Source organism: Pomacea canaliculata, linkage group LG3 (assembly GCF_003073045.1).
Source record: "Pomacea canaliculata isolate SZHN2017 linkage group LG3, ASM307304v1, whole genome shotgun sequence".
NCBI lineage: Eukaryota > Metazoa > Mollusca > Gastropoda > Architaenioglossa > Ampullariidae > Pomacea > Pomacea canaliculata.
Genome location: NC_037592.1, coordinates 19891088 through 19914366, shown reverse-complemented (window position 1 = coordinate 19914366; position 23279 = coordinate 19891088). Strand labels below are relative to the sequence as shown.

At 42.8% G+C, this 23279-nt stretch overlaps 3 protein-coding genes across 3 annotated transcripts in view; 2 read left to right on the top strand and 1 right to left on the bottom strand.

Annotated features, from left to right (window-relative positions):
- Window positions 1-2226: 2226 nt before the first annotated feature.
- LOC112559009 lies at window positions 2227-6822 on the top strand. The gene is made up of 2 exons (XM_025229824.1): window positions 2227-3746; window positions 5491-6822. The coding sequence occupies exons 1-2, from the start codon at window positions 2672-2674 to the stop codon at window positions 5589-5591; spliced, it is 1176 nt and encodes a 391-aa protein (XP_025085609.1). The 5' UTR covers window positions 2227-2671; the 3' UTR covers window positions 5592-6822.
- A 125-nt stretch (window positions 6823-6947) lies between these two features.
- On the bottom strand, window positions 6948-13065 carry LOC112559553 (alpha-1,3-mannosyl-glycoprotein 4-beta-N-acetylglucosaminyltransferase C-like). Its single transcript, XM_025230884.1, has 7 exons — window positions 13056-13065; window positions 12755-12792; window positions 12502-12580; window positions 11857-12110; window positions 9670-9898; window positions 9102-9278; window positions 6948-8728 (listed from the first exon to the last, which is right to left on the bottom strand). Exons 1-7 carry the CDS (start codon window positions 13063-13065, stop codon window positions 8238-8240), a joined length of 1278 nt encoding a protein of 425 aa, XP_025086669.1. The 3' UTR covers window positions 6948-8237.
- Window positions 13066-16573: 3508 nt separating this feature from the next.
- LOC112559010 overlaps window positions 16574-23279 on the top strand; it is a 9020-nt gene continuing 2314 nt past the window's right edge. The window contains exon 1 of the mRNA XM_025229825.1: window positions 16574-16836. Within this exon, the coding sequence (XP_025085610.1) occupies window positions 16581-16836 (256 nt within the window). The 5' untranslated portion in view covers window positions 16574-16580. The remainder of the gene's footprint in view (window positions 16837-23279) is intronic.

Here is a 23279-nt window from a genome sequence, read left to right as displayed (position 1 = left end):
GTGTATTCACGGGTGGTCAAGCGCTGTGTTCACAGACGGGTCCTCTGGCTGGACATTCGCTGGTGCTTGATTGACAGCGGCTACAGGTCATCAGTTGTCGCCACCACGTGACAAGGAAAACATGGCCAGTAAGGGAGGACGTCCCAGCGGGTGTTTGTGAATGTATAGTTGTAGTCGTCTTTGTGTGCCTGCGACGCTCAAGTCGCAGCAAAACAATCACAGCGGGTGGGCATAGTTACCATACAAGAGCCGGGGTGGAATCAGGAGTGCGTATGTCGTCTCCTCAAGCTCGCCGGCCGTACCTACGACAGTAGTTAAGACCTTATGCTATTCGGTCGTCTGTGGTTTAGTTTTCAGTGGTGTTAAGTTTGGGGTTGGTTCGTCTTTTCTTTGCGAGAATTTGATAGGGACCAGCCAAGCGAAAAATCGCCTTTTTTCTTGGGCAATTAACCGTACAGCCTGTCGGATTTGGTCTATTGTAATGAGAATTAACCCGCACTTAGCATTTTATCTTGACAGCTAATGAGGGGAAATTCTATGCTGTGTCTTTGAATAACAGTTCAGTCTCTGCCTCAGGTTCACCATCAGGCCATTTATCATAAAAAGAGAGTGCGAAAAGCAAAGTATTTCAAATTTTCTTTTTGCAACCCACCTTGATAGTTCAAAAAGGTCCATTGCGCTGTCGTATGGAATGTTGTTGTAGCTAAAGGACTGAGGCAATAAAGACAGCTTTTGTGTGTGTGTGTGCGGCAGTGGGTGTGTGGATCGTGTGCACGTACCGTTTAGGCTGTGTATAAACATTTTATCTTCTTTACAAAACCTTTCAGGTTTCTTTCTTTGCTTCCTTTCTTCATTTCACATAGAAAGGGATTATTTTACCTTTCGCAGGATTTGAGTAATGCGTATAATTAATTAACGTTAGTGAGTTAGGCCAATCTTCAGGCTCGTCTAGACAAAACAAACATGGACAGACTAATAATAATAATAATAATAATAATAATAATAATAACAATAACAATAACAATAACAACAACAATAACAATAACAATAACAATGAGGATTAATTTAACGTTTTTTTAAATTAGTTTTTCATAGCGCTTTACATAAATAATATACAGACTGAATCACCAAAAATCATGCACCCATATTCGCATATAACAGACTCTCTCACTTCTACAACAGAAACCCGCTCATACACAAAGTAAATTACAGCCACATTGTAAACTCATGGTCTACATAAGGTCACAGTGAAATCGTGGTTCTGAAAAGGTGTCTTAGGTTTAAACTTAAAGGTGCTAAAAGAATCCGAGTGGCAATGGGTGACGGGTAACGCCTTTTCGTATCTTCCCGAGGTCATATAACCTGGGATGAAGTCAAAGCTCTCTTTTCATTCTCATCTTATTCTACATTTCTTTGACTATCTTTTATCAATGCCATGAACTAATATCCCTGGACTGCTTGCAGACGATTTTTTTTCACTCAACTACTAGGCTTTAGGCTCCAACGCTTCCTGTTAGGCCCACCGTGGTTTAGCGAATAGCTTCAATGCTAAGTCAGCAAAGTCTGCAAGAGTAACAGCAATAAAGAAACACACAAAAGGTGGTTTATGCTGCTGCATGGTAGAATGCAACTATGCAAATATCAAATCTTTCGGTGCAAGTTTTTTTTTCGCTTCCACGGACAGGTATGTCGACAGAGCAAGACAAGTGGCGAGCGGCTCTCATTCGTGCTACACGCCGTTCAGACAACAGTTTCAATCCATTGAGAGCCAAGATTTGTTCAAGGCACTTTGGTGAAGAAGAATGCACTCTAAACCTTTAAAGTTAAAACTACCTTTTGCCGTGATATAGCCCTGGTGGCTGGCACGGCATAAAACACAAACAAACAAACAAAGCCTTCAAGCTAAGGATAAATCGAAAGACGCATTGTAACAAAACAAAAATCCAAACAACTTTCCACTTGTCTTATTAAAGATACGATCTTACAATTATTCTCATGGCACAACTGCAGCATAACACCCATGAACACACTTAATAACTCAACTATGGTGGATCAGCTCCACATCAAAGGTACAAACTTTTTCATGTTCCTATTATTTCTGCTTGTATTATTGTCTATTTTTAGAACGCTGCTCTCATGGGACATTTTTATTACGTAATTTTATTTGACGTAAGCTTGCGTAGATGACGTTAATTTGATATCTTTATCTTTACATTGTCGTAGTACTTCTGGAAGATGTCCTCTCTTCAGATAGTGAAGATCAGGGCACTGCTTCTATATGTACCAACAGAGATAAACAAGTGCCTCTCGTCGGAAAGAATATAATCATTTTCAAGAATATAACATCTGTAGTCTATATATCAAATTTAAGGATTCAAACGAATGATATAATTTTGTTATAATCTAACCCTTTACATAAAGACCGGTAAAGGATAAAAACTATTCACGGTGCAGCAAACCAGTGCCGCTGTCTTCATGACTTCGTGTCTTTTTCCAGCTGCTAAATGAGGTCAAATATTAGTGTCAAGGTATGTAGACCAAACACTGTTTTCAAAGTTAAATGTATAATCTACCTCTAATCAAAATGCCCATACCACACATGTGGAGCTCTGCCCCTCATGCTGTGTAATGTGCCGACAACATCGTGTACAATCGCTCCAGTAACATTAGCATGGAGAACGAAATGATGATCAACTCTCAGGGAAGTTCAGATGTGAGAGATCACTTGCTGTCATCGGTTAATGTTGTGACCGTTTGTGATCTGATCGTCAAAAATAACACCAAGAAGTATCGCGAGCGTTTACATACAGACATAGTGAACAGCATTCATTTCCATCGAATGCCCAGTGAAGGCGTCAGAAAACATGATAGCCAAGCCAGGAGAACACGTACTATAGTCCGTTATGAAATGTGTATGCCATCAACGAATAAGTGGATAATTAAGCCAGAAAAAAGTCCTCCGCCACACATCAGAAGGTTATTTGAACAGCCAGTCCTGTCAAATTATGACACTACCTTAAAAGAGCTCAGTGAATTCTTGCGTTCTAACCAACGAGTGCCACCTCTTCCTTCTGATGAAAATCTGGACGAAAAACTCCATGAGGGTGTTTCAACGGAAACTCCAGAACTATCATCGCTTCAAAAGGAACCGTCAGTCTCGACACATAAAGGTAGTCAATCGTCCCTGCCAGGGTCATCACTTAGTAATGTAGTCCAAGGTGAAGAAAGAACACAGATGGAAGATACCCAAGAGAATACAAAATCTGTCCCAAGTGAAGTAAAAGTCTCGACACCTAAAGGTAGTCAATCGTCCCTGCCAGTGTCATCACATAGTAATGTAGTCCAAGGTGAAGAAAGAATACAGATGGAAGATACCCAAGAGAATACAAAATCTGTCCCAAGTGAAGTAAAAGGCGATGGGTCGGAATTACTGTGTAGTGTGGACAGTGAGACACCAACCCACGAGTTGGAAAGAATGTCTAGCTCATCCTTGTGCAAAAAAGACCAGCCGGACGAAGACCTCGAGAAGAGACTCCTCAGCCCGCTGGAAGAGAATCCGGTTGTTTTGGAGGACACTACTGGGAACCTCACGGAACAGCTCTGCGAAGAACAAGGAGAGACGAGCAAAATAGTGAAAAAAAATGCACTCCTCTTGGCTTGTCCACTTCCACCGCCTGGGACTCCTTCATGTTCGAGTTCCAGAGAGGGCCGAGAGGGATCATCTCGCTTTGCTGGTAGTTCTGAAGGTAGGGAAGGTAGTGAATACAAGAATACTCCTCATGCATAAATATTACTCTTAACACCCTTTCCCACTATGAAAGTCCTTTTTCACACCCTTCCCTGTCCGTCTTTATCATGATAGTCTAAGTTCTTGTTATTTGGTTCCTAACATCAAGCTAGTGTGCACGCAGCCCCTGCCATTGCTTCTAGCCTGGCCGTCTGCTGCAATATTGCACTCCGGAACATTGAGTGCAGCAGGTTGTCGAACCACATTCCTCTGTAACCTATCTTACGTTACAAAGGAACTGGATCTGGCTGGTCCTGTTGCATCTTCATAGCTTCATATTAAAGATATGTAATTGCTCGATAGACTGATTTCTTCAACCATTTGTTTTATTCTCTTCTGGTCGAGTCATCTAAAGTATACGAAGAAAAGATGTTTAAGTAAATTGTCTTTTTTCTGGACTTACCAGATGGCATGACATAACCCTCCCTCATCCCTATTTCTTCGACTCAAAAAACAATTTTGTGGTCAGTTGATAGTAAAATCTACAATAAGCCAGGGGAAAGAATAATTCAAGGTAAGCAGCTAGCGTAACTTTAGCTGTTAAAAAGGGAGAGGGAGCTTTAAGGCAGGCGACTTCGTCAGGTAATTTCACTTCTATATTTAGCTGGTAAGTCTCAAAGAAAGATAAATTACTTAAATGTTTTATTTTCTTTTTATGGTGGATTTGCTTGATTTCACATTGTGAACTGTATTTCTCAGGCCAGCCTATGAACAGGTAGCATGTTTCTTTGTCTGTGGTTCATTTACCTGGAACGAACTGCCACTAGCCGAAACCCGACTCTTTCAAAATGTCTCTGAGATCTTACCTTTTTCTCAGACATATTTACTGCACTGGGAAACTCACCAGCGAGTCGCTCTGTCACAATATAGCCCTTGTAGTCTTAAGACCCCATCATGGCAGGAGAAAAAAGGTGGAGCAAGCATACCTACCCACCCCCCAACCCCCACACAAATCTTTGTGACAATATCGTTCTTGTGGTCTTAAGATTTTCACTTCAGTTCTTGTCATGAGCTCATCCACACTTCCCACAGAGTGGCTGGAAACTACTATGTTTTGCTGTTCGTTGTAATTAAAATGCAGTCTCTCTAAAACAGTTTTGTTTCTTTGAGTTCTATTTTCCTTGTTTGCCTTTCTTTACTTTTACTTGTAATGATCTGGGGCAGTTTCTATTCCTATTTTTCTAGGATCTTTTAGTACCTTTAATCTCTTTTATCACGGCTGGTGTTGTGTAGGAAATTAATTTGAGTCCTTTTATGTTTTATTTATGATATTTGTTTGTGTTTGACAATTTGGGGCTTTTATATGTTTGATTAATGTTTCACATTCTTCTTATCTACCATGCACGGCCGCTGTGTTGATATTCTTTGTCACTACCTTCTGCGTGCTGACTGAATTGCATCATAGGGCTGACTGGGGATAGCGATGTTCGTAGGCATGCATCTCAAGAATGAAGGGGTGTCATTCACCCAGAGTTTTAGGAAACAGTGTTTTGCAGTGCTCTGACCCAAGGCATTTGAGAAAATTCTCATCCAGCAACAGTGGCGATAGTTATCGTCCTCTTTTTTTGTATTAAACATAAATTATTATAGATTAGTGCATAAACAAAACAACACAAGCGCATGTGTGTCTGTTCTTGGGTAAGTGTGTGACTGTGCGGGCGTGTATGCTCGTTGATATGCATTTGAACTAATTTTTTTTTCAGGTGTACGTTACTTTCAGAACTTCGTACCGAAAAGGAATCCTAATTCCGCCTTGCCAAACACTCAATTCATCGAATTCAAAACGTCATCGCCAGAATCATAAACCGAGTGTCCGACCGTCTTGTGGGACTAAACTTACCAACAGTCTCAAGTCTTTATCATCCCAACACTTGAATATGAATAATCACGTACCCAAACTTACGTAAATACAGAACGAAAGAAGAAAAAAGAGCTGCAGTAAAAGGGAATTTATTTCCTATGTAACATTTATTTCTTTATGGTTGTGTATGCTAGTGTGTTGTTTATGATTTGCTGACAAGACACGAGACCATAACAACCTTAGGACAAGAAATCAGGCAACAACCATTACATGTGTATGCAGAGATAAATATGGTTATCTTTTTATTCGGATTTCATATGCGCTTTAGAAAAATAAATAAACAAAAAAAGGCAGAGAATCTTACCCAACAGCCCTATATCGGCGACAAGAGGACCAGCCAGTACCCGACCTCCTATAGGTCAACTCAAATTACGGTTACGTAGGGAGACAACGATTGGTACGTGAAATGTTCGTATGCTACAAAGTGCATGAGCTCACCAGTTGTTATTCCATCAGGACGGTAGCGCTGGCTGTGCTACTGTGTCCACCTGGGGAAGGGGGCGGCCTCCTCTGTCCCCCCTGAACCCTAAACAAACCAGCGGGCCAGTCAGCACTACCTGTCCGTGCTACCGACCAATCGGCCTGTAGCTGGCATCTTAGCCAGAATCTACCACACATGCATGTTACAAACAAACAGCCATTGGCAAGGTGTCTCGGTCCGGCTGGAAAGCGGCTCCCGTCACTCAAACCAACCCTCTAAGTACAGCTTTATTTCTGTCCACCCTGGGTAAGTGAGAAGTACCAATTTGCCGCAAGGTGTTTTGATTCCGCTGGAAAGCGGCTCACGTAACTCAACCCCCTCTTTCCCCACCCCAGGGAGTTAGGTGCTAGGTTTTAGTAGACTAAGTAGGTACGTTAGAATGGGTATAGTAGTTCTATGTGTAAATTATGTAAATAAATATGTCTTTGAACCTATTTACCTGTGTGAGCGTGTCAGTCCGAACGAATGCTAGCGTGTCGTACGTATGTCCTCGTCGTGTGAATGAGGTGAACGTGTATCACTAGCGCGAGAGAGATTTGTGGTGTCCGTGAAGTTGTGACGCAGCAGCAGAGAGAGCAGACATGAAGATCCGGGGAACTGACGCACCCAAGAAAAGACACTTTTGTCTGGGAAAGAAAAGCAGGTCTTTTGTGGATTCCAAGGTCGGCTGAGTGCGGGTGTGTAGTGGATGGAAAAAAAAGAGAACAACGCGAGGTGGAGATTAGACAACGCACCCCGCGAACAGGGTGCCCTGCAACACAATCCTCAGTAACCACTGTGCCGCGTGACATGTCCATACCACTTATTTTTATTTTTTATTTTTTTTTTTTTTTTGCCGCTTCACGACTGTGAGAACGTACCTAGGGACCCACCAGTGCGATCCAGGTGGCGTACAAATTCTTTCACCTGTTCCTCTTTATAGGAGATACGGACCAACTTCCTTTACCATTTAATCTCAAACGCTATCTTTCGCTCCTGGTCTGTGAGTAGCGTCCAAGACTCACAGTCGTACAGCATGATCGGTACAACGAGAGACTTGTATAATCTGAATTTGGTAGTGAACTCTTTTACTGTTCCAAAGTCTCGTCATTGCTGCTGAACATCCTCCGCACTATCACCTCCGCTGGTGAGTCTCGCGCCGAGGTATTTGAAGGACTGAACGTCTTCCAGTTGACGGGTATCACTGTTGCCCGCTCAACCGCACGTCGGCCTTTTCAGGGGCTAACAGTGTTCAACCATTGCCTTACTGTGCCGATTTCCATCCCGCCAACGCTGCACATTTTTCCAGTATTCCATTGTCTAGTTACCTATGTCTATTACTCATTTATGGTCACATATGATGAACTATCGGATGTTAAAGAGAAGTCAGTGTTGCTAGAGTTTAGCAGCCGTTACTCTTATTGCTGCAGTCTTTATAGCGATGATGCACAAGATGACACTACCTTACATTGTTGGACGAAGATCAGCTATTACTAAGTCATTTGCATATGCCCTTTTATTGGTGTTGGTGTTTAAGGAACGTGTGGAGATGACATAAGAGTTTAGTTATCTGCTCTAAACTCTAAGCTATTAACTTTATCTAGTTTTCAGTAGGTGGGACCAGATCTTCAGTCACAGTTTGACGAGAGTGAGTTTGGAGGCTTTATCTGTATTTACCTATATTTACAAGAACTAAAGGCGACAATTCAAGATAATGGCCCCACTATACAATCACAACATATTTTAAGCATTAAATGGGTCAGTTTTTGCAAGGATCTATCCATCGGGCAGATCATAATATTATATTGTATGCTTTCAAGGACACATACACATAATAATTTATGATATTATATATATTATACGCACGCATCCACTCATACACGCACATATATGTGCTCACAACACACCGCACACACACACACACACACACACACAATGATTACTACACAAACTTTAAAGGAATATTGGAAAGCGGATGACTTCGGTCTGCGATATTCTGCTCTTGCATTGGATGCACACGCATCAAGAATGATGTTGTTATGTTCATGAAATACATAGCTTTGGGTTTTGTTTTGGTATCAAAAATAAGGCAGTGCTTGACATTACTGACGAAGTCAGGGTTTTGAGTACTAATTCGGGCGAAGAAATACCGCGATTTCTCGTATAATTGCCCACGTTGACTGCTGTTTTGTCACTTTAATCTGCAAACAGACGATCTTAAACTTGACCTTCTCGCTGACCTCCTTCACTTCCACCCGGCCATCCTGGAAGTCTCCAAGGGGAATGTCGTTAGTGCAGTCGAAGCGCTCCGCGTTCTTCAACACCGTCAGGCTCGCCAAGAGAGTTGCACTGGCCAGGATGTCGGTCGGGTGGTTCTCCGAACCCGTATCCACGATGACGCGATCCACAGTCTGTGGCTCGTCGAAAACCACCACGAAGATGTCTCCCTCACCTGGTGATCCGTGAGACCAAAAAAACCCTTCTGTCTTTGAGTATGCTAGCTGGGGCATAAAGCTGAGATATGTCTGCAAAGTGGTGTAGATGGTAGCATTAGGATTATCTCCCTTGTATTTCTTTTCCATCTGGTCGAACAGCCGGTCCTTAAGGTGCTGCACTTTGCCTGCCAGCAGTCAGTGATAGAAGCGATTAGAAATAACGATGGTCCATAATGGTTATAATGAGATCCGTTTTTAAATTATAATGATATAAGTTTTCATGATCTAACTAAGAGATTAGTTTAATATGTCGCAGTCATATATCAGACAGATTATGTCCGCCTGTTCAGGATAATTCCATTGCCCCACCCCCCTCACTTCTATCCCATCTTGTTCCTCATTTATTGCTCTCGACAGTCATCATCAAAGATCTCCCTTTTGATGACAATGTCATTGATCCTCACTGATTCTCTACCAGGGGAAGGGTTCTCAAAAAAGGAATTAAGAAATATTTACCCATCTATATACGTCAATACGTATTTTGGGTGGAGGACCTACCGGGAAAAGAAGAATGAATTCCTCGATGCTGGAAAAGCGTGGGAACTCGAATCCTTTTCTGAAACTGTGTCGTGAGCATGTTGAAGTAGAGGTAAGTGTAATCCACGGGCTGCTCTTGGTAAAACATCAGCAGCAACTGTGACAGTCGTACGACGTCTTCAGACCTGTACAGCTTGGCTGGACACACACAAAGAAAATGTCTTCAGACCTGTACACCTATGTATTAACGCACACAATACACACACCTGAAATGTCTTTAGACCTGTTGAGCGTGCACTGAAGCACAGGTACATAATGTAAATTTTTTTCAGATTATACAGCTTTCCTTGAAACAGAGTGTCTTCAGGCCTGTTACAGCTTACGTTGACAACAAACAACTACAAGAGTGCATGCCTTTGTTCGATATCAGACGTACATATAAAGTGCTGTGTCAGACACCTATAAATGACTACCAATATGAGACATACCTATAACTACACATTTATACATAATTATCAAAGTCCATCATGTCTATAAATAGCAACTATACTCAAACATATCTGTAAATAACAACTTATATCAGATATACCAATAAATCCCAGCTCGGAGAACTCGAGGCATGTCCACGATTCGGTCTGCTGCTCGATGTACTTGCGAATGCTGTTGACGTAGTTGCTGACGGTGGTGACGTCGTCCTCCAGCTGCATGTAGTACAGCGACAGGTTGGCGGAGAAGCGCATGAGAAAGGCGTAGTCAAAGTTCTGCTTGGCTCGCCACTGCACGTACTCCGCGCCCTGCTTGTATGTCTGCTTGGTGACCTGTCATGGTCAACGAGGCAGACCAACGAAATTAGTTCCAAAAAAAAAAAAAAAAAACAAATACACTCCTATAGCCTCAGATGTCAACAGGAAGATGCAGTGTCGTAGGTCGGGGCCTTGAATTACCTTTTTTTTAACCTGCCCAGTTCACGGGTGTGTTGTGGGGGTGGAGGCTACAATCTGCAGGTGTGAATGAGTGCCTGAGAGACTGGGCAGTGACCAGCCAATCTAGACTTAGCTGCACATGCTGCTATCTTTCCATTTCGGTTTGTATTTCTCGCCTGTAGCGAGAACTCCATGATCTCAATAATGAATTTACATCACAAGGAGAGCTTCATGATATAATAATCTATTTACATCACAAGAAAGTATTGAATATTACAGTAAACTCAGAAAAAATAAATGAAGCGTAATTAAACGAAAAAAGATTAAGACAGACCTGGGGAAAACATTAATCTTGTAGAAAACCAGTATACAGCAGAAAAGTACAACTCTTTCAAACTCATTAAACGGTAAGTACGCTAAAGGTAACATGTAGACAGATCGTTAACCCGCTGATAACGGTACTCCTATTTTTTATGTTTTTGTCACTGGATTTAACTGGTAATTTTCAAAACATGGGTGCAGTAATACATCGCAAGTTGACCTGAATAAAAAAAGCTACTTTTTCAAAACCCTATAGTTTGGGCTCCTTGCTTATCTGAGAAAGAAACAACACATCTAGATTGAGAAAGCAAGGTTTGCAGGTTTTGAATTATCAAAAGGAGATAATTTCACCATTACTGGTTGTTGTGCTCGTCGATTTTTGATAAGTCATAATATTCTCATGTGCCTCTAGCTTAGAAATCAGAGCAAGGATAAAAAGGATATCTGCATCGAGTTGCGTGGGTCAAGAGAAAACGCTCACTTGAGTTATTGTCGGCAATGTCCATCGGAGTGAGAGCCTTGCACTGGTGTGGGCAAGTTTTGTCAGTACATTTCTGTTAGATACATTTTGCTAGTGATGACTTAGGATCCCTCATCGATATTTCTGACTAACATACACGAACACCCACTAACCGACAGTCTTGAGGCGCGTGAATAACGGCAGTTGAGAGCGAGGTGAGTCACACTTGAGGGCAACCACAAATCCATCGTGTGCACCTGTGAGACTACTGGTGTTTAATTATTTTAATGCATTTTAAAGCGTCTATTGACCTTGCCTGTTAGCCTCTCATTAGTGCACCTTGCTACCTTTTTGGAAGTTTGCCAGTCTTCTTTCATGAGTTGGAGCGTGGGAACTATTTGTGAATAGAAGTGATCGGTGTTATTAACGGTGGGGGTCTGTGCTAGTGTGGAGAGGGGGAAAAGTGGGAAGTGATCCACCTCAACAAATGAAAATAGCTTACTGGTGAACTCTGTAAGCTAGACGGAATAATGCATGATGATATGATAAAGGCAAGAATGTAATGTGACAAAGGGAAGAATGGGGTATAAGAAGGGATAATCTGGAAATTTAATGTGCATGCACTAATTTGCCTGATGCCACGTCTAACCTTTCACTTTAAAGGAGAGAGCTGATAGAATGTGGTGGCATCTTTGTGTTTCACTTGAGATGAAAGTACGGTGATGGCGTACGACAATGACGGGAATGGTAGCTTTACATCTGACATCTGGCGGAGGATGTGGTTTGAGCATTAGCAGGACAGCAACAGCATGGATAAGAAATGGGCGTGAAAGATGTCAGGTATCCCACATGGCCTTCCAGCAATCTTACCCTAGGAGTGCACGTGTGGACAGGTGACCTATGCCTGGATGTCAACATTCGGGCTGTGTTCCGCCTGCTTACATCGTGCAGACGTGAGTCACCAGGTGTCACATCGTGGTATCGACTGTATCGGGAAAATCAATCGCTTTCACACGACAACCTTAATTCATAAAACTACCACCAGCTGGTTATTTCCTGTTCAGATACTCACCTTAAGCGGCTCGTAGAAATCGCTTGGTGGTTGAATAATCTGGATTTGACCAGATTTAATTCGTTCCTCAAAGCTCCTATACAGTTCTTCAGCGACTGATTTCCTGTTTTCGGGGTCAATGTCGGCTAGCATGATAACAATGATGACTTCTTGTTGCTGTTCGACAGCCATGTTAGCGACCAGTGACATCACGGTTTCTAGCAGATAGCTATCGTCCCGGCGTTTGATTGTTGGAATCCCGATGGTCAGAAACTCTGGAGAAAAACACCATTAAGCCCTATATACAGTTCATCTGCTCACTGCAAAGTCTTTCTGACTGATCTCCCTACAGTGTCTTCGTGTGTGCACTTGGTGCATCTAAAGTGTGCATGTGTGTGTAACGAGTACGAATATAGCTTGAGTGAGGTCCGCGCGTGAGTGTGTGATTGTCTTTTAGAAAACTTGCAACAATCCGCTCCCCTCTATTGAATATTTCATCCACAGCAGCACCCACGTGTTTTTGTGCTTTTTGTGCGTGACACAAACATAATACGTCCATAGTTTTATGACTTTCATTACCTGATGGAAGTCACCCGTGTATCATGTACTAATCTACTTGATTTCAGAGTTTAAAATCCCACCTGAAGTCACAACTCTATCACCTACTTTGTGTTGAAGTGGTGTTCACTGGGTAGACAAGGGCAGATTCTCTGTCAACACGAAAATGCAAGCCACAGGAGCAAGTCTAGCAAAAACAGAATCCGAAAATACATTTTAACCATCCGTACAGAAAGTTAGTAGTATCAGACACCACCATCGCCCACACACACAGCCACTCACGTATTCACACAAATGCACAACCACACTTGCATGAACAGACATCGATCATAGTTCACATGACATGATTTACAGAGCATACCTGAATTCCCCAGAAGTTATTTGTTTCCTTTTCTTGTTCTCATAATTAAATAGCAACTGTTGTTCTTCTGAGAGGTAATTACTCCTATTCAGAGTAGTCAAGTACCGTTGCTCCAGCTGCCTCGCACTCTCGCTCGCCCTGTCTGAACAGTCAACACGACTGACTCCATCAATTTTGCTGTTTCATAGATAAAATAAGACTTTGTTTATTCCAGAAGGAAAATAGATGCAGCTTTGTATGGAAGTACAACAACAAAACAGCAAATACGACAACATAGTCATATCCGCGCCACCAAACAAACTCTCATACATTCATGGTTTAGGCTTACATATGACCTACATTTGTTCGCATACAGTAAAATTCAAAAGTCTCGCGGCCGAAACAACAGACAGCCTCAGTGTGTTGGTCCTGCATGCAGGTACACAGAATCGGCGGCGCCATGCAACTTGATGAAATTTCCTTCTTCTTCTTCTTCTTCTTCTTGAATCTTCTGCTTTAGCTCTTTTCTTTCCTCTATCTTTTGCCAGGTCCCTAAAGTCAGCCATTTCTTGTACTGTTTCTTTCTTTCCCAGAACGCGTGTGGAGGCAGTCTTCCACATCTCCTGTAATCCTGTCCAGTGGTTAGTTACTGTTTTTTCAGGAGTCCCTTTAACGCCGCAAAACTGTTTTTTAGCTTAACAGTTGAACTCTTCGTGCTTTATGAAGTCTCTAAGAATCTGCACGTTGAATTTGTGGTGCGGTCTGTCTGATGAGCCACGGAAGGATATTAGCTTTATCTTCATTGTTGCCACTAGCAGGGGGGTTGTCTGTGGCTGCATCTGCGCCATGCATTACCCTGACATCCAACAGACTCCTCCTAAACTGGCGATTAATGGTGATGTGGTCGATCTGGGTTTTTTTAATGTACATCTGGTGAAGTCCAGGTAGTCTTGTGAATGGTTTTGTGTGGAAATATCAACAATATTCCTAGATCACTCTTGGCTGTCCCAATAATTTTGGAGTAGGTGCGCTTGTTTTTCACTCGTAAACTGTGGTAAAAACAGATAAATGAAGTACATCCCACTCTCTATATGGTATCTATGAAATAGATAAAGACCAGCTTCCAAAGAAGGAAGAGGCGCTGTGGAGCCTGAGTGTGGTATCCCTGAGAAATCTCTTGTCGAAGATGGTGTCTAGATACTTAAATGTATTGACAATTTCGACCTCGACTCATCATAGATGACAGTTATGGGACTTGGTGGAGAACTATGATGGAAATTAAAAACAATAATCTCTTTGGACTTACTCATTAAGTTCTAAGAAATTGTAATCTCACCATGCAATACGTTCATCCAAGACTACACCAGTATCCACTGGTCCTCTAAGGAGAGAGAGCACAGTGTCATTAGAGAATATGACGAGATATTGACTTTCGAGTTACTGCGACAGCTGTTATACAAAATAAACAAAAGCTGGAATAAAACATCCTTTGGGTGAGCTAGTGTACGTTGTGATGGAGTCAGAAGAAGTGCCATTGACATGTATTCGTTGCTGCCTGCCAACCAACAAGTACCAAGGAGATATGGTTGAATAGTCTTCAAAGCCTTTGAGAAATCGGCAAAAATCTTGATTGCGTAGGATTATGATTTCTCTGTGTGTTTGCACTGAGAATGGAGGATAAACAGCTTGGCATCATCAAGACTTTTTTGGTCTGGTATGCAAATTGCAATGGGTCAAGACATTTCTTAGTGGCCTTTAGAATCAGTGCTTTGATGATTTCCTTCAATACTTTCATGACCAGCGATGTTAAGGCCACTGGTCTATAGTCATCGACAGTTTTCCTCGGAACTTGTACAATGATAGGCAATTTCCAAGCAGCAGGCATTGACAGTGAATTCAGACAGTGCCAAAACAAGTGTTGGAAAATGCCTTCAAGTTGGTTCGCATAGAAATGTAATGCTCTGCCACAAATGCCTGGAGACCTGGACCCTTGCTTATCTTTACACTTTATCGAGTCATGTCTGTAAATATTTGTATAACTATTCTCGTTGTCACAATCAACATCAGCACGATTCATTGCTCCTTCAGTAGCTATGGTCATCCTTTCTGAATACGTTGTGGATGGCTTCCCGCAACAGGCCAAAGCCACTAATAGTAACGGACAACGTGTCTGCCTCTGTCATTTCCCACAAAAATTCAGGTTCTCTGAAATATGCTAATAACCATCAGATCTGGAAGGCTAGGTCGTTTAAATAAGACAAGATTGGCGTATCGTCAACAGACGATAGTTATAATAAAATGAGAAATCCCATCCATCATGAACAACATCCCAATACAAAGAGACATTATCACTTCTTTGGTTATCGCGGTGCTGAGCCTTTCCACGCGTGTGCCTCTTTGAATTCTGCTGTCGATAATCTATACAGACTGCGGTGGTCGTGATTGTACTTGTGTTGCCGAGTGTTTAGAGCTGTAGTTATAGCCTATTGTATCCGAAACATAGACGTGCTCTGTTGTCCGTTAGCAGCGGTGGGCTGAACATTGATTAGCAATTCTTTTTTTCGGGACACTGAGACCAGATACTGGAAAGTTTAGTACCACGGATTTTTCTGATGACTGGTTGATTGGTTGATTAAAGCTCAGTGTAAGATACAGAGAGATGATCGTGATAATATGAAGAAAGAATGACAAACTCCTGCTAACAGGGAAGACACATACCTCACCATAAACAGGTCAACAACAAAGGCATCAAGATTCTAGACGGATGCATTTCAGTTGTAAAAATCCTCAGCCTATGGAAGAGCTGGGACTATGTGTTAACTCCTATTTGTGTCCACACGCAAGGTCACGATTTTGACCTTTTTTGCGTGTAAGCGTGTATTTCAAGAACGGAAATGGATATTCAACCAGATTTGAGATGACCTTACCCATTCATTAGAAAAAAATTTTGCTTGCCACCAGCCCTTGAGCAATGGACTAGCAGCTCGATGTAACAGAGAGAGCAGCGCTAACCATTGTTAATAGGAACAGAAAGTTTATAGGATTTGAGTATGCTATCGTACTTCACCCACGCCTCTTACTTTAATCTTTTATGTTTTGTGCACAACAATAAAAACCTACCAAAACTACAGTGAGCAGTACCCACTATGGGCGTGGTGCACGTTCTACTCACGCCACAAATATCCAACTTTTTTTTCCTCTGAATTCACACATAGGGTTCCAGCGAAACTGAGCTTGAAGCGGGAAACAGTTTGCTCTATTCAACCAAAAATAACCATAAATACCAGCATGACTAACGAGAAGTCAGGGGTGGCTCAACCTTACGACCGTTAATGGCTGGAAGACGGCCACAAAGCATGACACTAACTGGACATTCTGGACGGAATAAAAAATCGAGGAGTGATACACACAGAAAAGAAAAGACTATATCCATTGCTGTAAACGTCAAAAGAGAAAGAAAAACCATTTTATACATAGCTTGAACAGAATCAATGTCTATTCTTAGCATAAACATATTATATTTCTAATAGAGTAGTTATCCGGAGTATTGTGAAAGTAGTGCGTGTCCAGTGTCCTTAGCATTGACATAGTATTTTCTGGAGTGTGCTGATTCCTGTAGGGTATGTGCTGCAGCTGTTAACAACAAAGGGCTCTACAGACACACAAACAAATGACAACGCCTAGGACAAATCCTGCCCAGTATATTTACCGCTCTACCGTGCTATGTCTACTTACACCACTACTGTCCTTACCACTTGGCTATGTCTATTTACTGTCATGTTTACGGACATGTTTATTGCTCACAACACTGTCTGTCTACTTCTAATGTCGTGTCTCACCACACTGCATGTCGGTGATGATGACCACCTGCAGAACGACTATGCAGGCGAGCAGACAGACCAAGACAGATGAGCCACGTAGCAGTCTGGCGCTCAGCACCCGCCGCCACTTCTTCACCAGCATAGTGGGTCGTCACAAACGCCGAACTCAACTGATCACCTGGCGACACAAGGACCACACTCGGCTGATCACAGGTGACTCCCTGACGGCGGCCACAGGCCCAGGTCTAGACACGACATCGCAAGCAGGTGCGTTGATCCGAGGTAAGATCGAGATACAGTGACAAGCGGTGTGGCAAAGCTGCATTGAACTGAGACCTACCTTACGTGCACGTTGCCAAGCAACATTAACTTTTCGCTGACGTGTACTTATAACGATAAATGCAATGGCTCGTCTACGCACCGCATGCTACATGCGGTCACCGCATTGCATCCCACCCTCTCCCAACTGTTGACGATCAATTCTCTCTTACGGCGGGCTGCACGTCTCCTTTATAGTAGTGTCGACAGCCAATAATAAATTCAAAATTTGTAAAGCGCATTCTCACACTCCCGAGGAACAGGCACAGCAGAGGCATGTTAAGAGAGGTGGAGTCTCGCCGCGCCCCTCCCTTCGACCCATGAAGGCTAGTAAGGTAACAGTAGCAGGACACAGCTTTGATGTGATCGTTGTGAGGCTATTTTTTCTTTTACTTACATAAAACCTTGTGATTATCAACACGTTTATATCGTGTACTTTTCTACGTCAGTGTGTCGGTGGAAGGTGTAGGTGTGTGTGCGTGTTTGTAGCACCTACATTCACTTATTTACTCATTTCTTCATACTTTTATTAATTCTGTATCCAATGCATCAACAATATTCCTAGATCATTTGAGTTTCTCTGACAATCATCTCTGAGGGTTTTCCACTTTTCGTGTCCCGAAACTAGTCATCCGTCTCAGTGTAATTGGATATTGCTCTCTTGTGACCCATAATTCTCTGCTTACTTCTCCAGTCGATAAGCATAATACAAGGAGACGGAGTTCCCTACATGAAATACGCGAATACCTACTGAGCTCATAGCCGGAGCTGTATAACAAACAGCCTGCCCCTGATAGTTCTACCCTCTAAACACCCCATGTGGGTTCTTCAGGTGTTTAAGCAATATATTCCGTTTGTACAACATTAATTTCCTGTCTTCTGTCCTTGTGGTTAGTATCGTCTTTCCGGATGTGGGGGTTCACAAGTTTCACAAGTTTTCCTCAAACCCACTTATTTAAATTGCATGGCGTCACTGAAAGACAATTATGCATGTGAAACCCTGAACGAGTTTGAAAGGTACGGCACACAACTTCAGCTCCGGCAACGTGAACCTCATGTTGCCTACTGTGAGGATATAACATGCATGTAGGCACGTAGAGCAGCCCATGATACACAGCTGTTTGTTTTTTTGGAGAGTGTGACAATGCAACACGTCAGTGCCACATCAACAAGCAGTTTCAGTAACTATATATATATCCACGCCCCTACTTTTGCTCTGCCTACCTGTAAGAAAGGAAGGAGAACCCCCTGACAAAATGGTCATCTATGTCCTCTACCGTCAAGATTACTTTTCGTACCATCAGACGACATCGACCGCACCCACTTCATCGCCAGAGGATGCAGCAGCTTGTACATTTTTGCACTCCTGCAGCTGTCAACAAGCTGGAGATAAACATGATGGTGATTGTTACACCTGCCGACACCGCAAATAACGGATTTGGCTGTAGAGAGAGATCGATGACGACACAATAAACAACCAGCACCACCTACAAATACTCTCAGAAGGCATGAGTCCTTCAAATCTTTTTGCAAAAAAGGCATAGGTCACTTCGCAGTTCTGAGAAATAAAACAACAATCCTCCGGGTACTTCATGCATCGAATGTCCAATCTTTCTCCCTCCCCTGTGCCAGTCTTTGCAAAGTCTCGTGCAATTTTGAAAAAAAAAATTTTGAAATATATAAATTGACTAATCAATCGATCAGTCGATCAATCAGATCAAAAGCTTTTCTTGTTGGAAATCTTTAAGGTACACTTCATAATCCGAGTGCGAAGTGATGGTTGAAGGAAGACGAATGATGGAGCTAAGAAACACTAGTTTGTCGATCACAGTTGTGCAGAAAGACCTGGCGTAGGACAGGAAAAGTAAGGATTGTTGTTTGTATGGTATTTAAGTTGAGCAACGAAGCATGTCCCAGGTGAGGACTATTAGAGCGTGGACTTTTAACTCCGTTGAAGAACAAGTACCAACTGTCGACAGAGAGGCGTTACAGGCAGATGACAGTGGCCTTCGATAGATACGAGCGCCGATTGCCGCTAAGGAACCGTTGCATGCGAGTGACAAGTGCCAACTGTCAATGGCAGGCAGGGGACAGTGGCAGCACGGAGGGGTGAGTGTCAGCTGTGAGTGACGTGCCATTGAGGCAGGGGACGGTGGCAGCATGGAGGGGTGTGTGTCAGCTGTGAGTTAAGTGCCACTGCAGGCAGGGGACAGTGACAGTCCGGATGGACTAGTGCCAGCTGTCAAGAGCGTGCTGTTACGGACCAAAGACGGCGGTGATCCTGGAGGGCGGGAACCAACTGTCTTTGAGGATGTGAGTAAACTGGAAACTTTGTATACACCAGCCTCGTTCTAGTAGTTAAGCTGAAACGTGGCTAAGCCGGAAGCTTTTTATACACCAGCCTCGTTCTAGTAGTTAACTGGGGAAAAATATCATCTGCAAGCAGTCCAGTAATACAAGTTCGTGACCACAGCAACTGCAACTTTTATTATAGCAATTTTTTCTCTCTTCCTCGAGGCGATTTGGATGTGCTGATTGCGATAATTGTTTCCACACCCTACACAATTTGCCTGTACTTTAGCGATAATAGCACGACACATTTCCCATTGTGGCAAAAGCCAGACTAAAAAATTAACCGACCACGTAAACGAGCTTCATAAATGTGGCATGACACATGACTGACTTTATTTTCATATAAATGCATAGTGACTATCAAGTATAGGGGTAGTATTTAAGCACTTGTCACTGAGACCGAAAGAGTTGTGTGTCAGTATCTCGAGGGTCGAGCTCATAGCGTTTGTTCCGATAATGTCATCCCTATAGCCATGGTCGTGAGAGGTCAGGTTCAGATCTCGTATCGGAACACGCGTACTTCTATCTTAGCATATCACTTGTTTACATGCCTGGTCGTCCTCTTTCTTGTCCAGTAAATGATCACTTCGCACACACTGCTGTCAAGAAATGTTTTCATTTTAGGCCTAGACAGCTGCTTTGCTCTCAAATCATTTCTCAGGTGAATAAAGTTTCGTTTTGTTTAAAAGTTTTATTTAATTTGTAAACAGAATAAATTCTAAAGGTTCATTGCTATCCTCTACTTCAAATCAATATTTACTGTTGTTTAGAATCGATATCTTCTGTAGATGTGCACACTGTCTCTTTTGACTATTTCATTGCTTTGTATATCAGTACGTACTAGCGTAGCGATAGGCGTTGAGCAGAGAACCACTTGCTCTAACGGCCTAGGCCAGCGGTTCTCAACCTTTTACTTGTGGCGACCCCCCTGACGAACACCGGTACGTCCGCGACCCCCCTTAGCCAGCTAGGTCGGTGGAAGAGGGGGGGGGGGGGAGGAGCCCTAGCTAACGTCGAACGCCGCGTCGAGGAAATCAATACAATTCAACAATTCTGCAAGAAGTATAACTGTTAATGAAATTTTACTGAAGCAAATTCTGTGGCGGTAATAAATATTATTTTATTAGTTTTATTAGACACTCACTTTGATTAATGAGAAGGTTGAGCCTGCTTGCTGTTGCATAGAGAAGCGAACCTGGGTGCGATGTTCGTACCCACTGCTATTCGCAGCTCAGCCTCTGCGTCCACACGATTTCTGTATTGAGACTTCAGTGCTGCCAATGCTGACAGTCCTTGCACACACATATACGAAGTTGAAAACGGCAGAAGAACTTTCATTGCTTTCTCAGAAAGCACCGTTGACGCTAATCCAGAATGTTGGCACTGGTGTTGTTTGGAAGACCATTTTCAGGGATTGGTCACTCGAAAGGTCGATGAGCTGCTCTTCTTCTTCCGTGGACAACCCGCTTGTGCTAGGATCAGCCAGAAATGGATTACGAATCCAATGGTATTTAGTCACATCAATTTCAGTGAAGTAATGCTGAAACCTTTCTTGCAGTCCGTTTAGATGGGCAATAATTACTTTCGTCACCTGATCAAGATTCAAGTTAACGTCAGCCTTGCACTTACACAAGCACGGAAACATATCAAAAATGTTTTCCTGGCGTATCTTTTGCGTCCACAACGAAATTTTTCTAACGAAAGCATTCATCTTGTCAGTTGTTTGTAATATGGTGGTGTCTTTCCCTTGCAGAGAAGTATTCACAACGTTCAGCTTCAGCGTGCCTTTTAGATGTTTTTTTTTTTTAATGAGAGGTGAGACTGGAGAGGGAGAGGGAGTCAGCGATGAGAGATTGGGGAATAGAGAGGGCAAAAGGCGAGAGGATGGAGATTGGAGGCTTAATTGTTGAGAGGGGGATTGTGTTTTGAGTTTTGGAAGTGAGAAGTCACTGCATATCGAGACAGTGTACTTGAATAGGGAGGAGAGATTTGGAGTTTGAGCCCCCTCACCACTCGGTTACACAATGTAAACTAATTTCACTAATACTGGTATAAGAAACTTTTAAAAAAGGACCACCTTCGCGACCCCCTTGTAGGCACGTCGCGACCCCCCAGGGGGTCGCGACCCACAGGTTGAGAACCGCTGGCCTAGGCCTACAGTCACAGAAATTTTATTGAAAGTTATGGTCAGTTTTATATACTATTGTCAGATGCGCTGGGGCTGTTCTTTGAGTGACAACAAGGGAGACTTTCCGATAGCGAAGGGTTCTAAAGTAATAATTATTTGTTGTAACACTAGAGGAGTCCCGTTTATCACCGGTTCCTTGCAAGGGGCGATAGTGAAAGAGCCTATTGTAGTTTGTGCTCGAAGTGATGACGTGTACAGCTGTGTCACTGTGTCAGACATCATTTCCCGACAAAGCCTGTTTGCTAGATACGACTACAACTTCAAACCCTTTTTCCTAGACGTGATTGTGACACAGCTTTTCACTTTAGAGCACGCATATCCATGTCATATAACAAGATATACCAATCCTACGGTTTTTATCATCTGGCAAAGTTATTGCGTTTTGATTGCACTAGTCTTGTCCTTGACCTATCGGTGTGTGTTGTGTGTGTGCACAGTATGACAGTTCTAGAAAGATGCCTTCGTGTTGGCAATGATGTCACATGTAGACCCCCCTCCCACCCGGAAAGTGCGTGTTGCTATCTGATGTTTCGACTGTTAACATCAATGTTGTGCAGAAACCCATTATTCTTTAGTGCGAGACAGCGATAAAAGGCGCTAGTGTGCCTATAACGACACATCACCCATACCTTTATCAAGATGACTGCTGTCGGTAGCCCTGACTGACTGACACAGAGCACCAGCTTGTGACACGCCCTTTAAAGTGCTGACGCGAGTGGCTCACCTTGTGAACTCGTTCGACTCTCCTGAATGTCGCTTTCCACAGACTTTCTGTGGCCACCGCACGCTTCTCCGGTCGCCAAGAGTTGTGTGCGTTCTCGTTTAAACCCTACAGTCGCCTTGTGTTGTCTGTGACCCACACCACACGACTGTGGGGCGCACTTTCAAATACGTACGTCAACTCCCTAATAGGGTGTTCATCTAAAATATGCAAGCAAAATTAAATTTATAAAAGTCAGCTGTAAAAAAAGGTAAGAAAGAAACACACACAAGCACACGCACAAAAACGATGAATGGTCGAAGCAAGATGCAAAATCGATCTCTTGCAGCTTTTGACTAAAGCGAAAGCGTTCACCTGTAGGCTGTAGTTAGAAAAGGTGGAGTGCGGTGACTCAGAGGATATAGTGCCAGGCAGGCGCGGGAAGTGTACACGTTGCATAAGTTTTAACACTGTGGTCAAAATATGACTTGATCAAATACAGCACGAAAAAATTTAAGTTGATAATTGTGTATGGCCCACAAATGATGTTATAAATGTACAAATGGCCCTTTGAGGAAAAAAGGTTTCCCACCCGTATACATACAAGTGACGTATCACCGCCTTCAGCGCTCCAGTGGGATTTCAATCCTCGCATTGAATACTGTATAGCTTCACAACGCCTACATTGTCATCAGTGATTTTATAAACAACTTCGCGTAAAAAAAATCTCTAAATGTGTTGTAGGTAGACAATATTTATTGACATCTATAAACAAAGTGAATCATTTAATTGCTTTAGTCTGTACATCTTTGTGTAGTCTGTGACCCAACCTGTACGACTTCAGTCACCTTTTCTGTTTCTGTATGTAGCCTGTAGTCCACAGTCAAAGTGAGAGCATTGAAACACGAACTTGACCGTGACTGAAGTGCACATAATTCATGGCATTCACCATCTTCACATATACACTGTAAGCGAACGCCGTGGTCTCAAAGACCAGCGTCCATCCCTACCTTTGGTGGATAAAGTCTCCAATCAACTTTATTTATATTTTTCTGCGCATTGTGCCTGCACGTTCCTGTGAATGCGTGTTCATAAAGGTGCATTTGATGCCTGCCCCAGACCATGTTGTCCCCTCTAATCACTAGACGTACGTGAATTGTCGTCTAC